The 24435-nt window shown below is 41.7% G+C and overlaps 1 protein-coding gene across 1 annotated transcript in view; it reads left to right on the forward strand.

Annotated features, from left to right (window-relative positions):
• SNRK (SNF related kinase) overlaps positions 1 to 23662 on the forward strand; it is a 117427-nt gene extending 93765 nt beyond the window's left edge. Inside the window, exons 3-6 of the mRNA XM_073630310.1 lie at positions 2519 to 2660; positions 11939 to 12151; positions 18199 to 18333; positions 21850 to 23662. Coding sequence (XP_073486411.1) covers positions 2519 to 2660; positions 11939 to 12151; positions 18199 to 18333; positions 21850 to 23065 — 1706 coding nt within the window. The 3' untranslated portion in view covers positions 23066 to 23662. The remainder of the gene's footprint in view (positions 1 to 2518; positions 2661 to 11938; positions 12152 to 18198; positions 18334 to 21849) is intronic.
• Positions 23663 to 24435: the final 773 nt, after the last annotated feature.

Below are 24435 nucleotides of genomic sequence, written 5' to 3' on the forward strand. Positions count from 1 at the left end.
TATATCTATATAGATAGATAGATAGATATATGGTACCCATGTAGCGCCATCAATCTACACAGCGCTCCACCACACCCACACCGGTCCCCACCCCCAAAGGGTCTGCAATCCAAGGTCCCCAACTAATGCGGAGGATTAAACCCTTAGGTTCTAGAGTGAATATAGCAAGCATGCTTTACTGCATATATGGACTGATTTTACTGTTGTGGGTTTAGTAACCCTTTAAGGGAAAGTGCATTTATGGATCTGTCCTTTGACTGAGTAATTCCCATTACAATAGTGGTCAAGAGTGTGCACCTGCCTCATCGTAGGAGATCTGTTGATGGCACCGAGGAACCCCACCCTTCATCTGTTACAACAGTAGTGCCTCGTGGGCAATCAGTGTACCTCCCACTCAAGGTGCAGATCTGGAGGCTAGAAGTTCTGTCTCATCTGCCCATCTCTCTGCATGAAGGTGTGCCCCCACTTTTAAAGATGGTGCTATGTATGTTTATCCTACTGGCTCCCTTGTTAGTTTACCACCTCACAGTTTGGATACTCAGGGCACTCCTTGTGGCTTCTATTCTAGACCCTGGGGCACCTTTTTTTTCAGCCGTCCCTCCTTAGCCTTTTGGTATTCTTGCACTTAATTGTACATTTTCCTTGGTTTGTTTGGGATCCTCCCATCCTGAGATCTGTGATTCTTCTTCTGATAAGGCTCTGTTTTGGGAATTATATTTTATTTGACTTTGCGCTCCTTTTTGCAGGGGAAAACTATTCAGTGTTGTCCAGCAATTCTGGACCCTGCTTGCAACATGGCCCCTTCTGTCCACCCTAGTGCCTTTATCTGGATATCCCATTGTGAAACGCTTAGGAGACCTTCGCTGACTAAAGTCCATTACCCTTTTGTGGTTTTGCACCAGAGTGTGTCTCCTTTTTATCCTTGCAAGGAAGTCTAGATCGCTGTAAGGTTCTGCCCTTCTTGCGGGTCTGCAGGCAAGACAGTCTAAGTGGGATAGTGCAAGTCTGCAGATCTTCTTGGGTGAATATTCTCATTTGTAAGTGCTAGGATTCCTACTTAGTCAGGAGCATATTCTGCCCTTTTTATAGGGGTAGGTTAGACGATTCCTAGAATCATATCTTCGGGGTTATAACTCTTCCTTACTTCAATCAAACTTGAAGAAAAAGTTTTGCTTTTGAGTCTACTTTTAACGGTAGTCTACTTAAAGTGACCTTCCATTTTTAGGTGCTTTCAGCAGCTGATTTAATCACTCACTTACTGATTATGTAGCTTCTCTGTCTATTACTCATTGCCTATGTTCCAGTTTAAGCTGCCCCAGGTTTTGGGGTGATGTCTTTTTCTTACCGTATCCTAGTCCTTGCATGCAAGACTAGGGTTGTGCCCCCCTACACTGTGTGTGCATCAATAGATACACACAGACCTGTAGCGTGGGATGGCAAGGCACTCCCCTGTTCCTCCCCCCTCCCTTCTCCAAAGAAACAGGCTTGTGATGGCTCTGTCCACTGTTGACTCTTTCCTGTAAAGATTAGTGTACTTTCTATAAAATATTTTGTCCCTCGAGGGATACTCATCCTGCCCCTCTGTTGGCCTTCTGTACTGATTGCTTACAAAACTTGTTCACATTAAGAACTTGATGGTTGGACGTCAGGTTATACTGTGAGTGGCTTAACATTTTTTTGCCAGTGTCCCAACTTCCTAAGTTTTTTTGTTCCCTAATGGGGAAGGATTTGTAGTAAATGCAAACATATTACTTTCCCTGTTCATGGACAAAAGTCCTGTTTTTTTTGTTTTTGTTTTTTTGTGTTTGTTGGTTTTTTTGCTCAATTGTTTTGTAGGCAGTGTATTCATTGTATTTGAACATGTCCATGCAAATGTCTAGGAATTGCGTAAAATGCACATAACTGCATATGAACAATAAACAACACACACATAGACACAGAAAACTTTAAAGCCATAATAGTTTGGAATAAGGTGGTCTGTGGGGTGTCTGACCAGTGGAGTGTCTGTGAGCTGTAAGGAGCATGTGCTTTCTTTGTCACACTTGAGTATAATTAACATTTTGAGAATGTATTTTTCATCTAAAAGATTACATTGTCAATCTGCGCATTTAACTTCCTCTTTGACAATAAAAAATATGCATGCAAGGCTTTAGCAAGAGGAATGTTACGTAGATGTAAGAAGAAATTGGTAATGTGCTATCGTCATGAAGCCATCTGCCTAAACCACACTGTTCTTCTAACTCATAATGTACCCATTTCCATAGAAGTTATGCTCACTTATATGCAACAATACTAACTTGTTAACATATATTATTTAGCAGCAAGTAGATTTCCCTATTAAATTACCTCTTTTGCTACAAGGTCTTTTCACCACTGATCATCGAAAAATCTTTACTTATGCAATGTAATTATTCTGAAAAAAGGGTTTCCAGAATTATACACGGACATTTTAAGTGTGGTACGTGGAAAGTCCATGGAATTATAGTGAAATATTTTAATAGAACTGTTTCTTTTTCAGATATTTGGAGCCTGGGTGTAATCCTCTTCATGCTGGTGTGTGGGACTCCTCCATTCCAAGAAGCAAACGACAGCGAAACGTTGACTATGATAATGGACTGTAAATATACTGTACCCAAGCATGTGTCCAAGGAGTGTAAAGAGTAAGTGATGGCTTTCTCTATCACTGTGAGATCATATGAAGGTTAAAATATCAGAGACATGTTTACAGTCATGTACAGTTAAAGCAAATCTGTTCGCTATTCCTAGACTTTTAACCTAAACCTCTTCCTTAAAGCAGGTATCACATGATGCCTCTTATTACTTTAATTTTGCCAAAACTCTTTTGTGTTCTTGAGGATCCCATCTCTATTCTGGTATTTTGAACTTGATTATTCTGACCTTCCCATATAAATCTCAGTACCAAAGTCCCATCCACTATCAGTTTAACCACTTCAATACAGGGCACTTTCACTCAATTCCTGCCCAGGCCAATTTTCAGGTTTCAGCTCTGTCGCTTTTTGAATGACAATTGCGCGGCCATGCGACACTGTACCCAAACAAAATTTTTATAATTTTTTTCCTACACTATGAAAACCAAAAAAGTAATAATTAACGCCTTACCATTTGATTAGCTGTGATTGGACACAGTTGATCACGTGGCAAAGAGCCTACGCCATAGGCTCTTTACTAGGATCAGAGATGCGGCGTGTCAGACTGGCACACCACCCTGCACGCCCCTGTGGCTTATCCTGCTGAACGTCATATGATGCTCAGTCAGGCTAATATAACCACTTTCTGGCCGTCGTTCTGCAATATGGTGGGCGGGAAGTGGTTAAAGCAGTGGTGGTCAACTCTCTCATGATATAAGGGCCTTAAGTGTGGCCCCATGACTTCACCAAAGGACTGCACATAATATTAAGTAATTGTAATGTTACAGAACGTTGTCGGAGACTGTAGGTGTGATGGTCAGGGACTACAGGCATGTTTTAAGACAGGGCTCACTCCAGCATCGAGTCCTAACATTGTACAGGCACAACACTGTGGGGTGGGCGGAGGCTGGGGGGAGAATCAGCAACCCGTTCAACGCTTCCTGCCATAAAGCACCCACCCCACCCCTCAGATGCGGCTTCACACACTCTCCCTCAGCTTATTTCCACTCACCATATGTTAGCAGGTGAGTGGTATCTTTGAGGGCTGTTATAAAAGATGGTGGTAGACTACAAACTTGATGTAGGAATTGATGGGGGACATGCTTTAGTCTAGGCAAGACATTCATAGGCTAGCCAACATGTTGAAGAGGACAGTCGCACAAAAAATAAAAAAATTACATGACTTCCAGAGATCACTGCTATTGCCTCTTTACAAATTTGTCCTTTAACATTTGTACTCCCTACAGACTCATTAAAAAGTTCTTGTGCCATATTTGATATTTCTCTTAGGAAGATTCATTATATAAGATCAGAAAAACAAAAATGGAAAACCCAGAAAAAGTAAGCTACTTAAAAACTAGAAGCCAGTCTAAAGTATATTTATTTATTTTTATTTTTTTTCCACTGGCCTGAGCAAGCACCTCGGTAAGACTACAGTAAGTGCCAAACTGCTGCATGTTGGGCACCAGGGGTTTAGAAGCTTGGCAGCCAATAGTGGCACTCAGCTGATAGTGGGATGGGGGCTGGCCAGAGCTTAGCTGAGAAGTTGAACTGAAAACCCTACTACTTATCCAACTGCACCTTTAGCGATACTTACAATTCTACTTCCTCCACTACTCTTCCTTTCTCTGTTGGGGTCCCGCAAGGTTCTGTTCTTGGACCTCTCCTATTTTCAATTTACACCTCCTCCCTGGGTCAGCTGATGGCCTCCCATGGCTTCCAATGCCATCTCTACACTGACGACACCTAAATCTATTTCTCTACCACTCAGCTCACTCCCTCAGTCTTCTCATGTATCAAAAATTTACTAACAGATATACCAGTCTGGATATCGCACCAGTTCCTCAAACGCAATCTATACAAAACCAAACTTATAATTTTTCCTCCACCACATGCCCCTTCCCCTGATCTCTTTGTCAAAATTGAGGGCACAACTATCAGCCCATCCCCATATGCCAAGATCCTAGGTGTAGTCCTGGACTCTGAACTCTCCTTTAAACCCCACGTCCAATCACTGTTCAAATCTTGCCGCCTCAACCTCCGCAACATCTCCAAAATGCTCCCCTTCCTAACCAATTACACAACAAAGCTGTTAATTCACTCCCTGGTCATCTCTTGCTTCGACTACTGCAACTCCCGTCTCATTGGCTTCCCTCTACATAGGCTATCCCCCTTCAATCCATCTTGAATGCTGCTGCCAGACTCATCCACCTTACCAATCGCTCTGTCTGCCACTCTTCTGTCAATCTCTCCATCCAACAAATTCAATTCAAAATACGAGCAACAACTTACAAAGCCATCCGCTATTTAGCCCCCAGCTACATCACTAACCTTGTCTCCAAAATACGAACCTAATCGTTCTCTTCCTTCCTCTCAAGATATCCTGCTCTCTATCTCCCTCTTCACCTCCTCCTATGCTCACCTTCAGGATTTTTGCAGAGCCTCTCCAATCCTATGAAAATCCTTACCCCAATCTGTCTTATCTCCTCTGTCTTATCTCCTCTATTAGCTTTTAGATGATCCCTGAAAACCATCATCTTCAGAGAAGCCTATCCTACCCACACCTAACAACTGTATTTTCATTTTCTCCATCGGTTCATCCCCTCGCAGTTTTTACCTTAAGTTTCACTTGACCCTCTCTTCTAGATTGTAAGCGCTAATGAGCAGAGCCCTCCGATTCCTACTATATTGAATTGTATTGTAACTCTACTGTCTGCCCTCATGTTGTAAAGTGCTGTGCAAGCTGTTGGCACTATAAATCCTGTATAATAATAATACTAGGCTTGGGCACCTCCAGGTACACAGCATAGGGTTTGCAGCTTCATGGTCCATGGTGGCGTTTAATACTTTGAACATTGGGGGCGGGGTGTTCAAACTGCTGTGTCTAAAAGTGTGTTGTGTGCATCAATAAAAAGTGAGATTCCTGTTTGAACTTACATACAGCCTGCCTGGTGTTTGTTCTGAGCTATCACAACTGGATTCGATCGGCACATAGCTGTAGTTCGAATCCCGGAGCATTGGATGATCGAACCATCAGGTGTTGCGATCTGCAATCTGATTCTATAGCCACAGAGGAGTGTCGGGAGAGTGAAATCGAGCGAGCAGGGGCTCGTTACAGATGCCACAAAGCTTCTAATTCAATCCCTAGTTATCAATCGCCTCAACTACCGCAACTCCCTCCTCATTGTATTACCTTTAGATAAGCTATCTCCCCTTCAGTCCATCATGAATGCTGCTGCCAGTCTAATCTGCTATTTTAAGTGTCTGCTACAACTCTCCACCGTTCCCTCTGTGACTGAATGTCCCACACTCCGCTTGAGTGCTTCCGTCACTAGGCTCTGGAACATGAGACCAGTGGATCTGGCTAAGTTACCCAAGAGAACCAGGCATCACCAGTTTTGGAGTACACCAGAAATGGAACTGTTTATTTACTAGAACAAGAATACAGTCTTATATACACCTGAGAAGGAGGTTCCCCCTTCCTGATCATATTACCCTAACAAATCAACTGTAACAAGAAACATTAATTAACATGAGCTAATTAACCATTTAACCAGCCTAGGTGACTCAGAGGTTTGACCTTTCAGGTCAGGCTTGCTGTCTTCTAGCTCAGAAGACACAATCCACATTAAGTATAACACAGGACACCTTCACACAATAACAGAAGCCCACCAGTAGCAGACTATCCGTCTCCTACATTGTACAGAGGCCAATGTGATCAGCTCTTTTAATTAACATGTATAGTTCAGAATCAAACAAACCAGGAATAGTCTTTGTATATTTCGTGGGAGATATTGTGGGTAAATATTACTGTTCCATTTTAAGTAATCCAAGCCACATTCTTAATGTCCATTATTTTTTGGTCACCCTGTGCCCCTAATACACAGGGTAACTTAGACATAGGAGGTGCATAGGGAGCTGAAGCAAGGGTTTCCCAACCTTTCCAAGGGATTCTGGATTCCACCAACCCCCCACTCAAAGTGACTCCCATCACACCCTCCATTGCCTTTCCTCCCCCAACGAATAAAATTCAAAATATTAGCAACAACTTACTAAGCCATCCACAGCTCTTCCCCCATCACTAACTTTGTCTCAAAATACCAACCAAATCATTCTTTGTTCTTCCCAAGGCCCCCTGCTCTCTAGCTCCCTTGTCACCTCTGTCATTCTTGCCTCCAGGACTTCTCCCGAGCCTTTCTCATCCTCTGGCACTCCCTACCCCAATCTGTCCAACTCGCGATCCCTGAAAACCCTCCTCTTTAGAGAAGCCCCCCTCCACCTAACAACTGCCCTTTTATTTTCTCCATCAGCTCTTCCCCCACAGTTATTACCTTTTTTGTATCTCTTGACTCTCCCTTTAGATTGTATGCTCTGAGAAGGGCCCTCTCATTCCTCTTGTACTTAATTGTATTGTAACTGTACAGTGTGCTCTCATGTTGTAAAGCACTGTACAAATTGTTATATATGTGTGCTATATATAAATCCTGTATTATATTAATAATACTGTGCATCCCAGAGTTCTGCAGTAGTTTATAATTGTCACTGGCCTTTGCATTCTCAGGTGCTTAGTGTAGGTGCCATCAATCCTTCTCAATTGTAAATTTCCATCATCCCTTGCATAAGAGCATATATTACATTTTCAATTTGAAAGTTGCGACATTATTGTGGCTGAAATATAGGAAAAAGCTGCAGGAAATGATCTTGTCTATGTTCTCTTGTATTCAGCTGTAATAGCATGGTGATATTGAACTGGCACTTGCTTAGATTACAAAAAAGTCAAAGAATTGTAGAGATAATAATGGCAGTATCACAAAATAAGATTGATTTTTTTTTTTCAGGGTAAATTAGTTTATGTTGGGGGAGGGACTGGTAAGGTTAAAAGGAATGGCTATCAATTAAAAAAAAAAACATATGTCACAAAGGTAATGATCATATGCAATTAAATAATATGGTACTCGGCAGTTCTAGTTGTTTGGCCCAAGATGTGCAGTTCCAGATTCGTTCTGTTTCCCTGCCCTGCCTCTGATTGGGCACCACCTCCTTGTAATAGTGCAGTAAGCGGGGCAGAATGAATGACCATTTCAAAAGGGCAAAAAACTCAAAGTGAGGAAAAACTGACATTTTTATTTTAAAGGAGACCTTTAGTCATTTTTTCAACTTTTCATCTAATAAAGTGGTTGTTAAAGCGGGGTTTCACTCAAATTTTTAACTTAATCTTACCCCCTTCAGTTAATTGCATAAATGTTCAAATGCCGCACGAAAATTTTTTTTATCGCTGTAATTACCTTTATATTGTACTTTTATTGTGGCACTAACTGTCTCTCCTCCCATGGGAGTAGGCGTGTTTATTGCCTTTCCCCCGGCGCCGCACTGTCTCCTGGGAGCTTAGTGTCAGGCTTCCCAAGATTCAGTGCGGGAACAATGATCATGGGTGTGAACAAGCTGTAAATGAACAGCATTCACCACATCCAGGAAATCAATGCTTGTGGGCTTCACATACCCACAAGAAAGATGGAAACAGCCAGCATCACATTTTTAAAGTTATTATTCAATACGAAAATAATCAGAGGCGGAAATATTACACCCAAACTGTGAGTATTATTTTGGGATTAGCAAAGTATCTCAATGACCTAAAAAAAAAAAAAAAAAAAAAGATTGGTCGCCAGACTCCCACTTTAAGCCACTCTAACCTGTATACACCATCGGCACTGCCTCCTATTGTAGTATCCCTGTCTGTGTGTGGTTTATAAAAATAAATGCTGCAAATACCTAATTTCACTGCCGAGATTGCGAACACATGACTGGCCAGCTTTCTCCTTTCCTCCTCTGAGAGATGCAGCGGGCGGGGCTGAGATTTCTCTGCTGATATCAGTCTGGAGGGGGAGGTGGAGAGAGCTGGCTGGTCATTTGATTGTAATCTCGGCTCTTAAATTGGGTATTTACAGCATTTATATTTATAAATCATTCACAGAGGGGGACACTGCAATAGGAGGAAGTGCTGTTGGTGTATACAGGTTAGTGTTATGAGAGCAGCAGGAGGGGGAGGGGCAGCTCACACACAGAGGGGGGAGGAGGACACAGGAGCAGAGAGGAGAGCAGATAGCAGTCTGCTGATGACAGAGGCATGTAAACTGACCACTGTGTCTGGTCTCAGCAACCACGATACAATGTGGTCAGTTTACAGAGGTGTGGAGAGAAACTGGCAGGTCAGCCAGGTTTTTTAGGTGCTACAAGGGGCCAAATGACACAGCACACGCACTTTGTCATATACCATGCTTTAAAGGAGCAGGATCCATTTTTTGTATTTTGGGGGGGGGGGTTAACAAACTCTTTAAATCCTCTGCCCTTGTTATAAATTTGTATAGTAAATATATAAATATATATATTTTTTCTGCCAGTAATTACCTTATAGAGCCCACTTCCTATTTCTTGTTTGAGCCTAGGCTGATGAGCCTAGGCTGATGACCTCATGCACAGCTCTCTCTCACTCTCGTGAGAGTTTGCCAGGAAGGGGGGGGGGGGGGTGAAGAGGGCCAATGAGGGCTGCAGAGCTAGAGGTGTGTCTGTGTAAATCTAGGAAGTGAACAGGCAGCAGCTTCAGCTGCCCACAAAAATGGCTGCAGCCAGACTTGGTGGAGGGAGATTTCTGCAGCATATTTGGCAAGTACAGAATCACGGTATATATAAAATAATATGCAAAGTGATTGGAGGGAAGCTTCAGAATGGCAAAGATGTTTTTATTACAAATTATGTGAGCAGACTGCAGTTCCCATTTAAGTAAAGACTGCCCTGCTTGTTTAAATGTTTTAACAATATAAACAGGTGAACCTCTTAAGTAGAAACTGCTAAATGTTTTATAGAAATGACAAATATTGTTTAAAGCGGAGGTCCGCCCACCCCACGAAAATTTAAGTCAGCAGCTACAATCACTGCAGCTGCTGACTTTTAATATATAGACCCTTACCTGTCCAGGGAGCCTGCAATGTCGGCACCGCAGCCAATCTTCGAATCGGCTGTCAGGTGCAGCCGCCGCCATTGCCGATAAGGGAACCAAAAGGCTTCACTGCTGGTTCCCTACTATGCGCACTGCACTTTCTAATTGGCGTGGATGAGGGGGGGGGCGAACTTCCAGGATGCAGAGCCACGGTCCGTCTCCTGGAAGTAGGGAAGGGGATCTGTCAAAAATGGTCCCCCCCCCCCCCCCGAAAGGTGCCAAATGTGGCACCAGAAAGGGGGGGGAGACAAACAAGCGGAAGTTCCACTTTTGGGTGGAACTCTGCTTTAGTACTGGCTTTTTCCTTGCCTTGTCAAAGCCTTCTTATTTTTTAATAATGTAATAGATATATACATGGGGGAAAAATGTAAGCAGTTGTAAAGCTTCCCTTTTTTCTTTTTTATTATTCTTGGGAAAAAAAAAATTAAAAATTAAAAAAAAAAAAAAATCTTTTACATACCTGCTTTGTGCAAGGGTTTTCCACAGAATGGCCCCAAACCTCCTCTCCTGGAGTCCCCCGCAAGAGATTTTGGCTCCTTCTCTTCGAGTACCCCATAGCAAGCCACTTGCTTGTTTTGGGGCACTCATGTGGGCGTAACCCTGAGCCAAGCTGTGTGCGTTCATAGATGCACACAGCACGGCCTGACTCTTCCCGCCCCACTCCCTCCTCCCAGAACTTGACTGGCAGGAGCCAAAGGCTCATGTTGCTGCCCAGTCTCCTGTCAGAAGAGAGAGAAAGGAGAAGAGCTGCTGCAGACATGCACATCGCTGGATCTAGATCAGGCTCAAGTAAGTTTTTTAAGTAGGGGTGTTGAAAATAATCGTTTAATCGATGCATCACGATTCAGCCTCAAACGGCTAAATTGCGATTGCACCAATGACGTCATCCCGGCGTGTCCCTGTCAGAGTCCTCCTTTCCTCCTCCTCTCCCTCCCTCCTTCCCTCCTCCTCTTCGATGTTATCTCACTAAACTTGCATCTGAAATGCCCAGGGCGGCAGCTCACCAGTGCCTGAATGGATCATGCACAGAGGGCATCTCCCGCTGTGTGACAAAGCTTTGATCTGAATATTCCGGCACGCTCGTCATTCTTCTCCCTCCTCCTCCTTCCTCCTCCCTCCCTCCTTCTCCAGCAGCCACAGTAACAATGTCCCGTCTCCTAGATGGGTCCTGTGATAGACGATGGGGCACAGTGACTCTGCATTGATGGAGCACAGTAAGTCTGTATTTGCTGGGCACTGATGGGTTTTTGATGAAAACCATGGGCAGTAATCGTGATTCATCTTGGAATCGAATCGTTGACATTGTAATCAAATCGAATCGTGAGACCAGTGAAGATGCGCAGCTCTGGTTTTAAGTGGGGAATGGGAGGAGCAGCTTTTAAAAGGTGTGTTTTTTTTTTTTTTTTTTACCTTAATACAAAGAATGCATTAATGTAAATACCTTTTTCCTTTATAACCACTTTAAAATACCATTCTTGTGTTAATCTGTTTCAATAGTTGTAACTTATATTAGACATTCTGCTAGTCTGTTTTATATATATTTGTCAAAACATGACATTTTAAATAGCTCAAAGGTACAAAGATATTTGATAAATGAGTCACTGGGTTGTGTTTTATGTTCCTTTTTGCTGTCATGTAGAATCCTGCAGCATGTCAGACACTCATAAGTTATCTGTAATATGGAACAAATCTTGGCAGGGCAGGTGAAGGTGTGTACAGACCTAAGAGAACTTTGGGCCAGTCCATCCATCCAGCTATTGCCGGTCATACCTTGCAATATTTGTATGTCTGCAGACGTTTCTCATGCCCAAGTGTACTCAAAGACAAACGGTCTATCCTCTGTTTTTCTTGAGCAGCCACTTTATGGAGCTCATTCTTGCCCTTTCCACAGGCATAAGCATGCAAGTTCATCTGATTCGAACTTCTGCTTTTGCATGGTTGGATCTTAACCAACTTTCTGTTGCCTAAAATTAGCATGTTCTTTTAAACGAATTGGGTCTCCAATCTGGCTGTGCTATTGTTATAGGGATTTGGTTTTCAAGCTAATATGCAGAGTGCATAGGGAAGCGTGCATTGTGATAGTATTATATACAGTAGGTTAAAAAAGACAGCAACCCCTAAGTGTTTTATAATCTGGGTACCAGCAGTTTGAGAGGAATGGGAACAGTCTACAAAAACAGACTTGTGCAGATTTGTAAACTGGTGTATCTCCTACAGTGCTTTACTATGTCCTCTTATGTCACATTTCTTTGCCTTGACCTGTATGGTGCTCAGGATTATTGTTTTTTATTCCCAGTCTGATCACTCGGATGCTACAGCGAGATCCTAAGAGAAGAGCATCTTTGGAGGAGATTGAAAACCATCCTTGGCTCCAGGGAGTTGACCCATCTCCTGCAACAAAGTACAACATTCCTCTAGTGTCCTACAAGAATCTCTCTGAGGAAGAGCATAACAGCATCATACAGAGAATGGTTCTCGGTGACATAGCAGATCGCGATGCCATTGTAGAGTAAGTTGCTGCTTTGCTGCCATTCATGGGTTTGTTCCAGGTGATGCGCTTGCTGTGGGTGATCTGTTTCTTTCTGAGATATTCAGATGGCCCCACAGAAGCTGTATTCCATAGTCCTGCATACTTGTGGAATCCTTTTTTTCTTAACTGTTACACTTAAATGCATTATACAGCTATGACTGACCACTGTTACAAATTCTGTGTTGGATGATTCCTACAGGAAAGGTTCTAGTAGTGATAAAAAAGAAGAGGGCACACCTGCCTTGTGCATTATCCCAAGATAATTTTTGATAAAAAAAAAAATTAAAAAAATACTACTCGCAAACATGTGATGAATAAAAGCCTGTAGAAGCCAGTAGGCTCTGAGAAAGAAGGTACTTCTTCATAACGCGTCAGCCAGCAGTGGGCTGAGGTCTTCCCCTCTGGAGACGTTCGGTTCAAGGACTGATTGCCACATTTTAGTGGCTTCTACAGGGTTTTATTCATCACATGTTTTGTGAATAGTATTTTATTGTTTATTATCAATAAATTATCTTGGGATAATGCACAAGGCAGGTGCGCCCGCTTCTTTTTATCTTTTTTGTGACTATTAGGATACCCGCTATCCAGGAGGGCAGCAAGGCCAAAGACACTACCCCTTGAGTCATTGATCGCCTGGTTATTGCACTTATGCGCAGAAGTGTTTGCTATAACTCGTAGTGTTCGTGGAGTATAATATGTATGAACTGTACATATTGTTGGCCAATTTTTGATATATAAAAAAAATATTATTTAAAGCCCTAATATGCGTAAATTTACTTTTCTATTTTAAATTAGAATTTTAGAGCATATTTAAGGAAATTACATTTAAGAATTATGCCGTGTACACACGAGCGGACTTTTTGACAGCAAAGGTCCGACGGAACGAATCCGCCGGACAATTTGATCGTGTGTGGGCTTCATCGGACCTTTGCTGTCGAAAAATCAGACAAACTTTAGATTTAGAACATGTTTCAAATCTTTCCGACGGACTCTGAAGTCGAACGTCCAGTCAAAAAATCAGTTCGTCTGTATACTAGTCCGACGGACAAAAAAAGGACACAAGGGCAGCTATTGGTTACTGGCTATAAACTTCCTTATTCTAGTCCCTTCGTACGTCATCACGTTCAAACCAACGGACTTTAGTCTGTTCGTGTGTGGGCAAGTTCGGTCGTTCGAAACTCAGTCGAAAAGTCCGCTCGTGTGTACGCGGCATAAGCCTTGATTTAAAGGAGCATTTGGCACAATCTGTGATTTTTGTCGTACAGGGGGTCCCCTAGTTACAAACATCCGACTTACAAACGACTCCTACTTACAAACGGAGGGAGACAACAGGAAGTGAGAGGAAATCCACCCCTAGGAAGGGAAATTCACTTCTGTAAAAGCTATTATGGGGAAAAGGTACCTCCACTGATGCTTTATCACCAATCCTTGTTTCCACAACAACCCAAAATTTTCAAAATCCAATTGTCATTGGGACAGAAAGTGAGGTGAAATATTCTGAACAGGGGCACAAACAGCAAAACAAATGTTACAGGGGTGTTAATCCTTCCCTATGCTATCCAAAAAGTTTAAAAATAGTTTTTTTGGCTGGAGCTACACTTAAAAAATATACCTGTTCCGACTTACAAACAGATTCAACTTAAGAACAAACCTACAGTCCCTATCTTGTTTGTAACCCGGGGACCCCCTGTATTTACTTTTGTGATATTAATTGCAAATTGGAAAACACAGCCATTACAGCAGTGGTTCTCAACCTGGGGGTCGGGACCCCCTCGGGGGTCAAATGACTATTTGCCAGGTCACCGAAGCCTGGGCTGTTCCTGAAGCCCGCACCGCTCTCCCAGCCTTCTCGCGTCTGCTCAGCAGGGCTGTCCCTGGAGCCTGTGGCCGTCCAGCTGGGCTGTTCCTGGAGGCCGCCCACTCAGCCTCTTCGCAGCCGCCCATTCAGTTCACGGCATGGCTGGGGGGCAGAAACTAGAGGTCAGCTGACTGGTGAGGAATGTGAAGTGGGAGGGGCTGGAGGAGACCCTATCTCCTGATTTCGGCATAGGCGTCACTGCTGCGAGACACCACAGAGCTAGAGACACAGTGAAGCTGGAGACACAGTGAGTAACACTACCTGTGTTTAGAGTTACCATTAAAAGTCCCCACTACATTTCTCAGATCAGCGGATGACCTTGATGAAGAGCACCTATGTTGGCTGATCAGAACTCCCCCCCAGCACTGCCACTGATCCCACCCCCCACCAGCACTGCCACTCATCCCAACTCCCCGCCAGCACTGCCACTCATCCCATTCCCCCCACTCCCCACCAAGGAGTAAGAGAAGGAATACAAATAGAGAATACATGGAAGGGAGAGGAAAAGAGGGTGAGGAACAAAGAAAAAGGGAGAGAAAGAATAAGAGACAGAATAAGAAAGAGGGCTAGAGAGAGGGATGGGAAAAAAAAAACAAGACATTAGGATAGAGAGAGATAAAAGGGAAAGAAATGAGAACAAAGAGAGAGTAGTACATCCTAAAATGTACCATAAGGGGTTTTAATACTGTACGAGGGGAAGGGACTCAGGGAGTGTTAAATGTCCGTGGGTTAGGGGCGCAAATTACCGTATTTATCGGCGTATAACACGCACCCCAAGTTTAGGAGGGAAGTTTAGGGAAAAAACTTACATTTAAATGCCCATCAATGCAGCCTTATCAGTGTCCATCTGCAGCCTTGTCCATCATTGCAGCCTTGCCCAGTGTCCACTGCAGCCTTGCCCAGTGCCTCTGTATCCTTGCCCAGTGCCTTTGCAGCCTTGCCCAGTGCCTCTGCAGCCGCTTATTATTTAAAATTGGTGCCGATCTCCGCTGACTGTGAGTGGAGAGGAGTGAGCGCCGACGAGATACATAAAGCCGAGTGTACTCGGCTAGTTTCGGCTCCTCTCGCAGTCTTGCCCATCTCCACTGATTGTGAGAGGAGAGGAACAAGCGGCGCCGACAAACACATAGCCGAGTGTAATCGGCTAATTTCGGCTCCTCTCGCAGTCCCGCCTCTGACTGTGAGTAGAGCCGAGAATAGCCGAGTACACTCGGCTATGTGTATATCGCTGGCACTCGCTCCGCTCACAATCAGTGGGGATCGGCGTATAACACGCACCCATGATTTTCTCCTGATTTTAAGGGGGAAAAGGTGCGTGTTATATGCCGATAAATACTGTACTTGTCTTGCCTTGGGTGCTGACAACCCACGTTATGAAAATTTTACTGTTAGGGGTCCCCACAACTTGAGAAATTTTATCAAGGGGTCATGGCCTTAGAAGGTTGAGAACCACTGCATTACAGGATTAATACTTTGAATGCATGTTTTTTTACATCTAGTATTCTCAACCTATCATAATGCATTCCTTTATTTTGATATGGGCAGTGTGGATGACAGCTGAAATAAGCTTGTCGTGTGTGTGTATAGATAGATAGATAGACAGACATACACAAATGCACATACATACATAGACTTCCTAAGGAAAAATTTCTTGAGATGAGCATGGGGAGTTGCCTGGCTGTGATGCTGACCCCGGCTTCAAATTAGTCAGTAGCCAAGAATAAGTTTGCAGATGGGCTTTATCCTGACTTTTCCTGATCTGCATATGTGGTTTGGGTAAGCGAGTGAAAATATTGAGTGGATCAGCAGGCAGGCAACTGGATTTTCAGACTTAAATGCACAATATTTAGAGCTTATTGGAAGATTAAAGTATAAGTACACTTTTCGTATACTTGCCTTGCCCAGATGAGAGAGCCCTCATAGTGGGACTTTTTTGGCACTAAGTCAGAGAACATTAGGTCATGTGACTCAAAAACTGCATCAAAAAAACGTAATGGGTGTATTATTGATGCGTTCTTGCTGCGTTATCAATGGGGAGGTGCGTTTTTGTTTTTTTTTTTCACTAACCAGAAATGCAGCAAGCAGGATTTTTAACACCACAATGGAAGCGCAACAGACAGTGTGAAGACATACATAGAATTTAAAGTGATGCATTTTTCTTGAACTTTTCTTACACTAAAGTTGCCAATAATGGCCGACCAAAAAGATTCATTAATTTAAATTCAAGATATTAATAAAAAAGTTGAATATGATACAATTTTATATATAAAATTATATATATTTTTTTAAACTTTGTGCATCCTGCATTTTCAGCACCAACATTTCTACTCTGTGCACCTCTAGCGAAAACAGTATTTTACTTTACTCCCTAGTGACTTTTTTGTGTTTTCTGCTCGACACTGCACAGCACCTCTTCAAAAATATCAAAGTCCTGCATCTTCTTCCTGATACATGCATGTCCCCAACTTCATTGATTTGGATTGAAAGGCTGTCTGCAGCCCATCAATCTGTTGTCAGATATTCTTTTGAAGTGAGTCTCCTTTTATAACTTTGTTGTGTTTAGGATAAAGGGCAGGTTGACATTGGGTTTAAAGGACCATTTTGCAGGTGTGAAGGGCACAAAAGAGGATAAGTGCACACTAATAATTTCATGTTCCTCATGTGCACCCAATAAGCTTTTCCCTTTTATTTTTTTTTTCTCCTATGCCAGCTTTATAACCCTTGTTCTTGAGTGATGGGAAGAACTGGTGCTCCTCTTTCAATGTCCAGCATAAGTGCCTGTTCTTTTTCTCAGGATACAGCTCACAGCGAATCATATGCTTCACATGGCATACCCATGTATTTAGCCATTTGGTTGAATGCAAGTTAATGGCCCTGGCCAAATAGAAGTATGCATGTCTATGTTGTTACATAAAGTTTACACCCCTCCCTCTTAGTAGGCGTATTTCAAACTATAGCAGTCCCTTAAAAAGGCCATATCAAGAGGACTATTTGTATCCATAGATATAACCATCTTCTGAATTGGGCAAGGATCATTTTATTTTATGTACTGGAAGGGTCTATGCATTGCTGTCAGGATAGTGTACACCCTTATGCAGTAAAATCTGCTCTGTGGGGCACAGAGACACAGCTGTATGCGGTTTGTGGCCAATGAAGTCTAGCCTAGTTTTGTGCAACCTCCCCTTTTCCTTCCTAGAGGTTTTACTCTAGCATAGTACAGCCGGGTACATGTAGTTTGCTGTACCCAAATACAAATTAATGTCCCCCCCCCCCCCCAAAAAAATAGAGCTTTCTTTTGGTGGTATCTGATCACCTCCTGTGTTTTTTTTTTTTTTTTTTTTTTTTTTTTTTTGTGCTATAAACAAAAAAAGACAGACCATTTGGAAAAAAAAAACAATATACCGGTATTTTAATTTCTGCTATATTTCTGCTATGAAATATAATCAATAAAAAAAATCTAAAAAACCTAATTTCTTCATCAATTTGGGCCAATAATTACTCTGCTACATGTTTTTGGTAAAATAAAATCCCAGTGAGCATATATTGATTGGTTTTTGCAAAAGTTATAGCATCTACAAACTATGGGATATTTTTATGGAATTTTTTTTTTTTTATATACTAGTACTGTTAGCAACTTATAGCAGGACTGTGACATTACGGCAGACAAATTGGACACTAAGTGACACTTTTTTGCAGACCAGTGAAACTAATACAGTGATCAGTGCTAAAAAAAAAATATGCACGGTCACTGTACTAATGACACTGGCAGGGAAGTGATTAACATAAGGAGCGATGATCGAAGGGTTAAATGTGTCCCTAGGGGGTGCTTTAACTGTGGGAAGACCAAGATCCATGTTCCTGCTTGGAAACCCAGGATCTCTTTCTTCCCTACTAACAGAATGGCGGTCTGCCTCTGTCGGGAACGATCGGCGGGTCCCGCCGTACCCGCTGATAGGCTCCCGCTGTGTCCAACCACGTACCTGCAGTAGGTAGATTCTATTTAGTCTAAAGTATAAGCCGACTGAAACATGAATTCCATGTATACTTCTCAACAGTTGTGTATTCTGATATAAAGCTTAGTCCTACTTGTAGCTTTTTATGTGTGGATGAAACCGTTCCAGCTCTTTTAGCAATCTCATGTTTCCTGTTTTTTCTTTTTCTCGTTCAGTGCCTTGGAAACAAATAAATACAACCACATAACCGCTACTTACTTCCTGTTGGCCGAGAGGATTCTGCGAGAGAAACAGGAAAAGGAGATACAGGCACGTTCTGCCAGTCCCAGCAACCTCAAAGCCCAGTTTAGGTACTAATTTATGTATACCTTATCAGTGAGACTGCTGAGTGGGTGAATAAGGAATGTGCTAAAATATGTTCCATCTTAGCCTTTTTTTAAATTGGCTGTGAAAAAAGTTGTTTTAGCAGATCTGACTTGTAACATTTGTCATTCGATTTATACGTTATTTTGTATTTCTGTTCTGTGATCTAAACCACAGAGTGGCTATTTACATAAATGTTTGGGTTTTTAATATTTAGGTCCTACATGTGGTTTGACCACATTCACCTGTGTGGCATATGATGTAATTTAACATTTGTGCAAAGTTTCCAGCTATCACGGAGTTCCACGTTGCAGTTTTTATTATAATTATACAGGCTTTATATAGTGCTTTAAACATAAGGGCAGACACTACAAATACAATACTGTTTAATACAGTAGGAATCAGAGGGCCCTGCTTGTTAGAGCTTACAATCTAATATGTTTAAAGAGTAACTCCAGTTTTGTGGGGGGGGAGAGAATGTAAAAAAAATAAATTCTATTGTGTATATATAATTGCCACTCATACAAGTCATATTGTAATTGAATGTTATTAAAAAGACCTTCCCTTTTCAGTCTGCAGCTCTGCAATTTTCTGTAAAAGGCAATATGACAACCTAAAGGAGTTCTGTACACAGAATGCTTATACCGAACACCCCCTAGAAACATAATTTCCTGCTTGTGTGATTGGCTCAGTGATTTATCCAGAAGTCTGCACTAAGATACAAGGAAAACTATTCTAAAGGGATACAGAGCCTTCAATTTTCCTCATTAGAGCCCTGCAAGTGCAGCAGAAGATTTAGAATTCACTCCTGATAGATACACGTTCCACATTCAGAATAACAAAATGTAGGAATTTGCAACAAAGTTTGTTAAATTCCTTGTAATGTACTTAGATCACCCAAAGGATAATGTTTATTTTTCTCAACGTAAGGGGAGTTACTCTTTAAATTTAGACATGATTTGGACATGAAGTACACGGAAACCCTTACAGTAAGCTTCTGTTATTCGCTGACTTTTTGGTCTGTTAAATAAACCAGTAAAAGCACTTTATATATAAGACCTTACTCCGATTTGTAGCTTTAGGCTTTGTCAGGTGGTTCATGTGCAAAATTCACAACAGAGGCACAGAAATATTGTTATCTTATTTGAACAGTACAGGACACAGGAATTGTTTCTTGGACCATGGGTTTTATGTCACTACCTTCAAGTGATGGGACTGGCAAAAGCTTTGCTGGGACTGCCCTCCAGTGTATCCATATAACCCTTCCCACTCCATGAGGCTCCATTTTCTTTTTGCTAGTGTCCTTAGGTGACAGACGCCTTCCTCTGTAGGAAGGATTTTTTTCACCAGATTTCCCTCCCCTGTTTCCTTTTGTGATCTCCTTACTGCTTGCTAAAAAAAAAAAGAAGATGGAGCCCCACTTAGTGGGTGAGGTTAAATGGATACACTTGGATTGGTTCCAGCTTTTGCCAGTGTCCAGTCATCTGAAAGTAGCGGAACACAACCCATGGTCTAGGAATTGATTCCTGTGTCCTATACTGTACTCCAAGATATGGAATTTTTCGGTACGTCAAAATTCTTTTTTTTCGCTATTATTTCTATTGGACCAAAATCTTGACGGCCTGCCAGACTTCTAATGTACATACACAGCATGAGTTTTTACAGACTGAAACCTGACTTTAGAGCCTTCAGCTAGAGAGGCCAGAAAGTTTTAAAGCGGTTGTATACTGCTGGACGTTTTTTTCTTCTTCCTATGAGGTAAAGTCATAATGTGATAGTATTAACCCGCATACTAGCACATTATGTAAAACCTGCCTTAAAACGAAGCTGTTCCAGTGCCACGATGTCAGAGGTGCAGCCATATCCATCTTTAACTGTCTTGCTTCCGGGTTCGCGGGCTCCGGCTCTGTGACTGTCCGGAGCCACAATGATGTCACTCCCACGGGAGCCGCCATTCGCAGCTCGGAAGGAACGGCACGGGCGGCCGTTCCTTCAGATCGCATACGCAGAGATGTCAATGGCTGCATGCAATGTAAATATCTCCTAAATGATACACGTTTAGGAGATATTTACACTACCTATATGTAAGCCTTATTATACGCTTACCTATAGGTAAATGTCAGCAGAGGAAGTTTTACTTACTCTTTAAGAAGTATAGTTTTTTGTAGTTTGGTAACAGTTGCACTTAATCGTTACGAAAATTAGTGCCCTAAAGGTTTTTGTCAAGGCAAGACAGTCTATAATAGCCACGTTTTTAAAGCTAATTATCTGCCATTTTAAAGAGTCAGTTCATCAAAAAAATGATTTTAGTTAAAGGTGGACCCTTGTTTGTCAGCTCTTTGCTGATTACGTGTCTTTGATGCTCAGACAGCTCGACCTGCCATAGTTCCTCCCAACCTGTGACTTTTTGGGTGTTTCCGCCCAGCCTTGCATGGTCTAATGCTTCCTGCTGCATTCTCCATACAATAAAGCAAATAAACAATCAGAGATGGACCCCTTCATTACTGCACTACAGCATGTAACAAAAGCGGAAATATATGGTTTTTGAAGAATTAAATGTGGCCTGGTACACCCCGTGACACACCTCCATCACTGTTGTATTTATGTTTTTGAAGACTGGCACTTTAGGCAACTGAAAAATGCAGCAGGGTTTTATTATGCTATAATTGTCTTTAGATTAACTCTTTAGTGCTATGAGTGAAGATACTTGCTGTTAAAATCTACTAGTTGTGGGTAACTTACAGCATTAGCAGTCTTATTCTTCTGTGTATGCATCAAATCTTTGAAATGCAGATGCACATGTGCTTGCCAAGTCTCTGTAGTGCTTGTTTGTATCATAGCAACTAGACATGGCATTGCATGGCTTAGAGACTGGCCAGGCTCTCAAGACTGTCCCCATTGTGTGCAATGAGGAAGATTTAACACAAAGTTAAATAGAAGGCATACAAAAATAGAACACAGACCTTCAATTATATAAAAAAAATAAGAAAACAGTCAAAGAAAACAAATGTCCACTCATAATACTGTAAAGATTGTAAATGATTTACTTACAATTTTTAGTTGAACAATTTTATGTATGCAAACTGTAGGACAGGTGAAGCATAATTGCTTGTAGAAACAAATGAAAACTTGAATTAGAAAAAAAGCATCTCAAATCCAAATATTATAGCAATATACATCTCCCTATTGCTCCGGTATTTGCAGTTTCTTTTTAAATCTTTGTAATATAGCTTTTTTTTCTGCCTGCTGTCAAAATTGGAGATGAATTTTGGGCTTGTGTTGACAGACTTGTATTTCACATCAGTTTGAGAAGCTTCTGAGATCATTCAGAATTAAAGGTGCATTTAACCTCCTTCTGACCTGCTTTAAGTGTCTCTTGCTGTACATTCCTTGGAGAGAAAACCAATTTGCAAGTGAAAAGTGCCTGTCAACCATGGCCCTTGTAACAGTTTGACATATAATACTTTTTTTTTACAACTTTGCTTTTTTTTGTTTTTGTGTAGGCAGTCCTGGCCCACAAAGATTGATGTCCCTCAAGACTTGGAGGATGATCTAACAGCTTCTCCAATAGCCCATGTGGCTGTTGCACCTACTCCAGCTCGCAGCACAGAGAATGTGCTTAATGGACATAGAAACAAAGGTCTTGTGGAGCCCCTGAAAAAAGAGGATGTACCAGATTTTGCTGGTCCAGCAGCCTCAGGAATTCCTCCTGTGGGCCTGAACCCATCAACTAGTGGTAGAAAATGCCTTTTCAGAGTGGAAGAGGATGAAGAGGAAGATGAAGAAGATAAGAAACCCATTCCCCTTTCCACACAAGTTGTTTTACGGCGCAAACCTTCTGTTACAAACCGACTAACATCAAGAAAGAGTGCTCCAGTGCTGAACCAGATTTTTGAGGAAGGCGAATCTGACGATGAGTTTGATATGGACGAGAATCTTCCTCCAAAGCTTAGTAGATTAAAAATGAACATTGCATCTCCTGGCACTGTACATAAAAGATACCATAGGAGGAAAAGCCAGGGTCGGGGCTCAAGTTGCAGCAGTTCGGAAACCAGTGATGATGACTCTGAGAGCCGAAGGCGGCTAGATAAAGATAGCGGGTTTACCTATTCTTGGCATAGACGAGACAGCAGTGAAGGTCCACCTGGAAATCAAGGTGATGGGGGAGGCCAAAGTAAACCAAGCAATGGAAGTGGCGGTGTTGACAAAACCAGTCCAAGCGATAACAAAGGAGGGGGTAGCCCCTCCAATAATTCTAGTGGTAACACCAACAACTCATCGGGAAACACCCGCACCTGCTCTGGTTCTGGTAACCCAGTACAGCAGTCACCAAGAAGTGCAGGAGAACTTGTAGAGAGCCTGAAATTAATGGGCCTTTGCTTAGGTTCCCAACTGCATAATGGGGCCAAGTATATAATTGACCCCCAAAATAACCTGTCCTTCTCAAGTGTCAAAGTGCAAGAGAAGTCCTCTTGGAAGATGTGCATAAGCTCAAATAGTAGTGCCAGTAAAGCTGCCCCATCTAGCGGTATAAAGTTATTCTCTGATCAAATGTCAGACACCACTAATGAACTGGAACGTCTCAAGAGCAAGAACTTTAAGAATAATGTATTACAGCTACCTCTGTGTGAAAAAACAATTTCTGTGAATATCCAGCGGAATCCCAAGGAGGGACTGCTATGTACCGCTAGTCAAACCAGTTGCTGCCATGTCATATAACAATGGCTTAATGTACAGAGCAGTAAAATGCCATTGTTTGTGGCTGAGGACATTTGCTGTTTGTGTATTCCATTTTGTCGTCTTCGTTTTTTAAAGTGGGCTTCATGGGCAATTATTTATTATTATTTTTTTCCCCAGGTAGATCAGCAGCATGTTTTTTGTGCAGGCTGCTAGACAGCACTATCTCTTCTGCCGACTTTTTATTTTTTTTATTGTGTAACTTTAACTTGTTTAAAGAAAAATCATGTTGAGTGTGACCTACAAGCATACCGTGTGAGGAGCACTTAAGTCTCATTTTCAGCACTTAAGCTAAGGAGACCTTCCTGGATTTCCTTGTTCTCATAATTCCAGTCCTTACGCTTGTAATTGTGGTGTATTTGTGTGTCTGAGAGAGAACCAAAGCAATAATGTTTTGTCATTGAATCTGCTCCTTGGGGTGGATTGGCATATTCCAAGGCTTGCACAAATTAAAGATGCACTGAAAACAGTGTTCCAGCTGTAATTTCCAATAGCTGGCTTAGAAATATTGGAACATGTCTCAGACCAGTCCCAAATTAAACTAGTGTCTAAAAACATTAAAACAGATTTATTTTTTTACATTGAATAAGACAATCTTTCTTTCCACCATTTTGTATATTTTAACAGTCAAGTAAAGTGGTCAGTGCAGGTTTAATCCACCAGTTTTCCTGACTCATTGGGGATAACAATGAAACCATGTCCTATATAAAGCTGAACGGTGGTCTGGATACAAAGTGAACTATGTTGGTGTGGTTGTTTACAGAATCCTTGGTGCACATTTTGCATTAATGTTAGGTTTAGCATTTCTTTAGATATTTAATGTTCTACTGTAAAATATGTCTCCCTTTTTTTCTTTTTCTTTTTTTTTTTTTTTTTTTTTTTTTTTTTTATATATCAAACTTGTGTAGGATCGTTTAGAGTTACATATAGTAAATTATATATTTCTGGATATCCTGTAAAGATTGAAAAATATAATTTATCAGATTCTGAAACAAAAAGATTTATTAAAAAAAAAAAAAAAAAAACTGCCATCCAGTATAAACGGCAGTATATTTATTTTCCCATTAAGTGACCTGTAGTAAAACAAAAATTTGTTCATGCATTAGTTTTCTTAGTGAGGGGTTTTAAAGTTTGCCCTGTATGTAGCATCTGGATGACTAATCCAGCTAATGCCCAGGAGCTGGTGGCAAGACCTTTAGCAGATCTGGACATTCAAACCTGTAGTAAAATCTTAAAGATCTGGACAGTGCCACAGATCTCAGCAGCCAGACTTCAAAGACCACAGATTTAGTCCTTTTGTAAACAGGAGCTCCATCGTATTCAGTTTTCTTGAGAAGTACATTGGTTGGCCA

Source organism: Aquarana catesbeiana, linkage group LG05, assembly GCF_042186555.1.
Source record: "Aquarana catesbeiana isolate 2022-GZ linkage group LG05, ASM4218655v1, whole genome shotgun sequence".
NCBI classification, from domain to species: domain Eukaryota; kingdom Metazoa; phylum Chordata; class Amphibia; order Anura; family Ranidae; genus Aquarana; species Aquarana catesbeiana.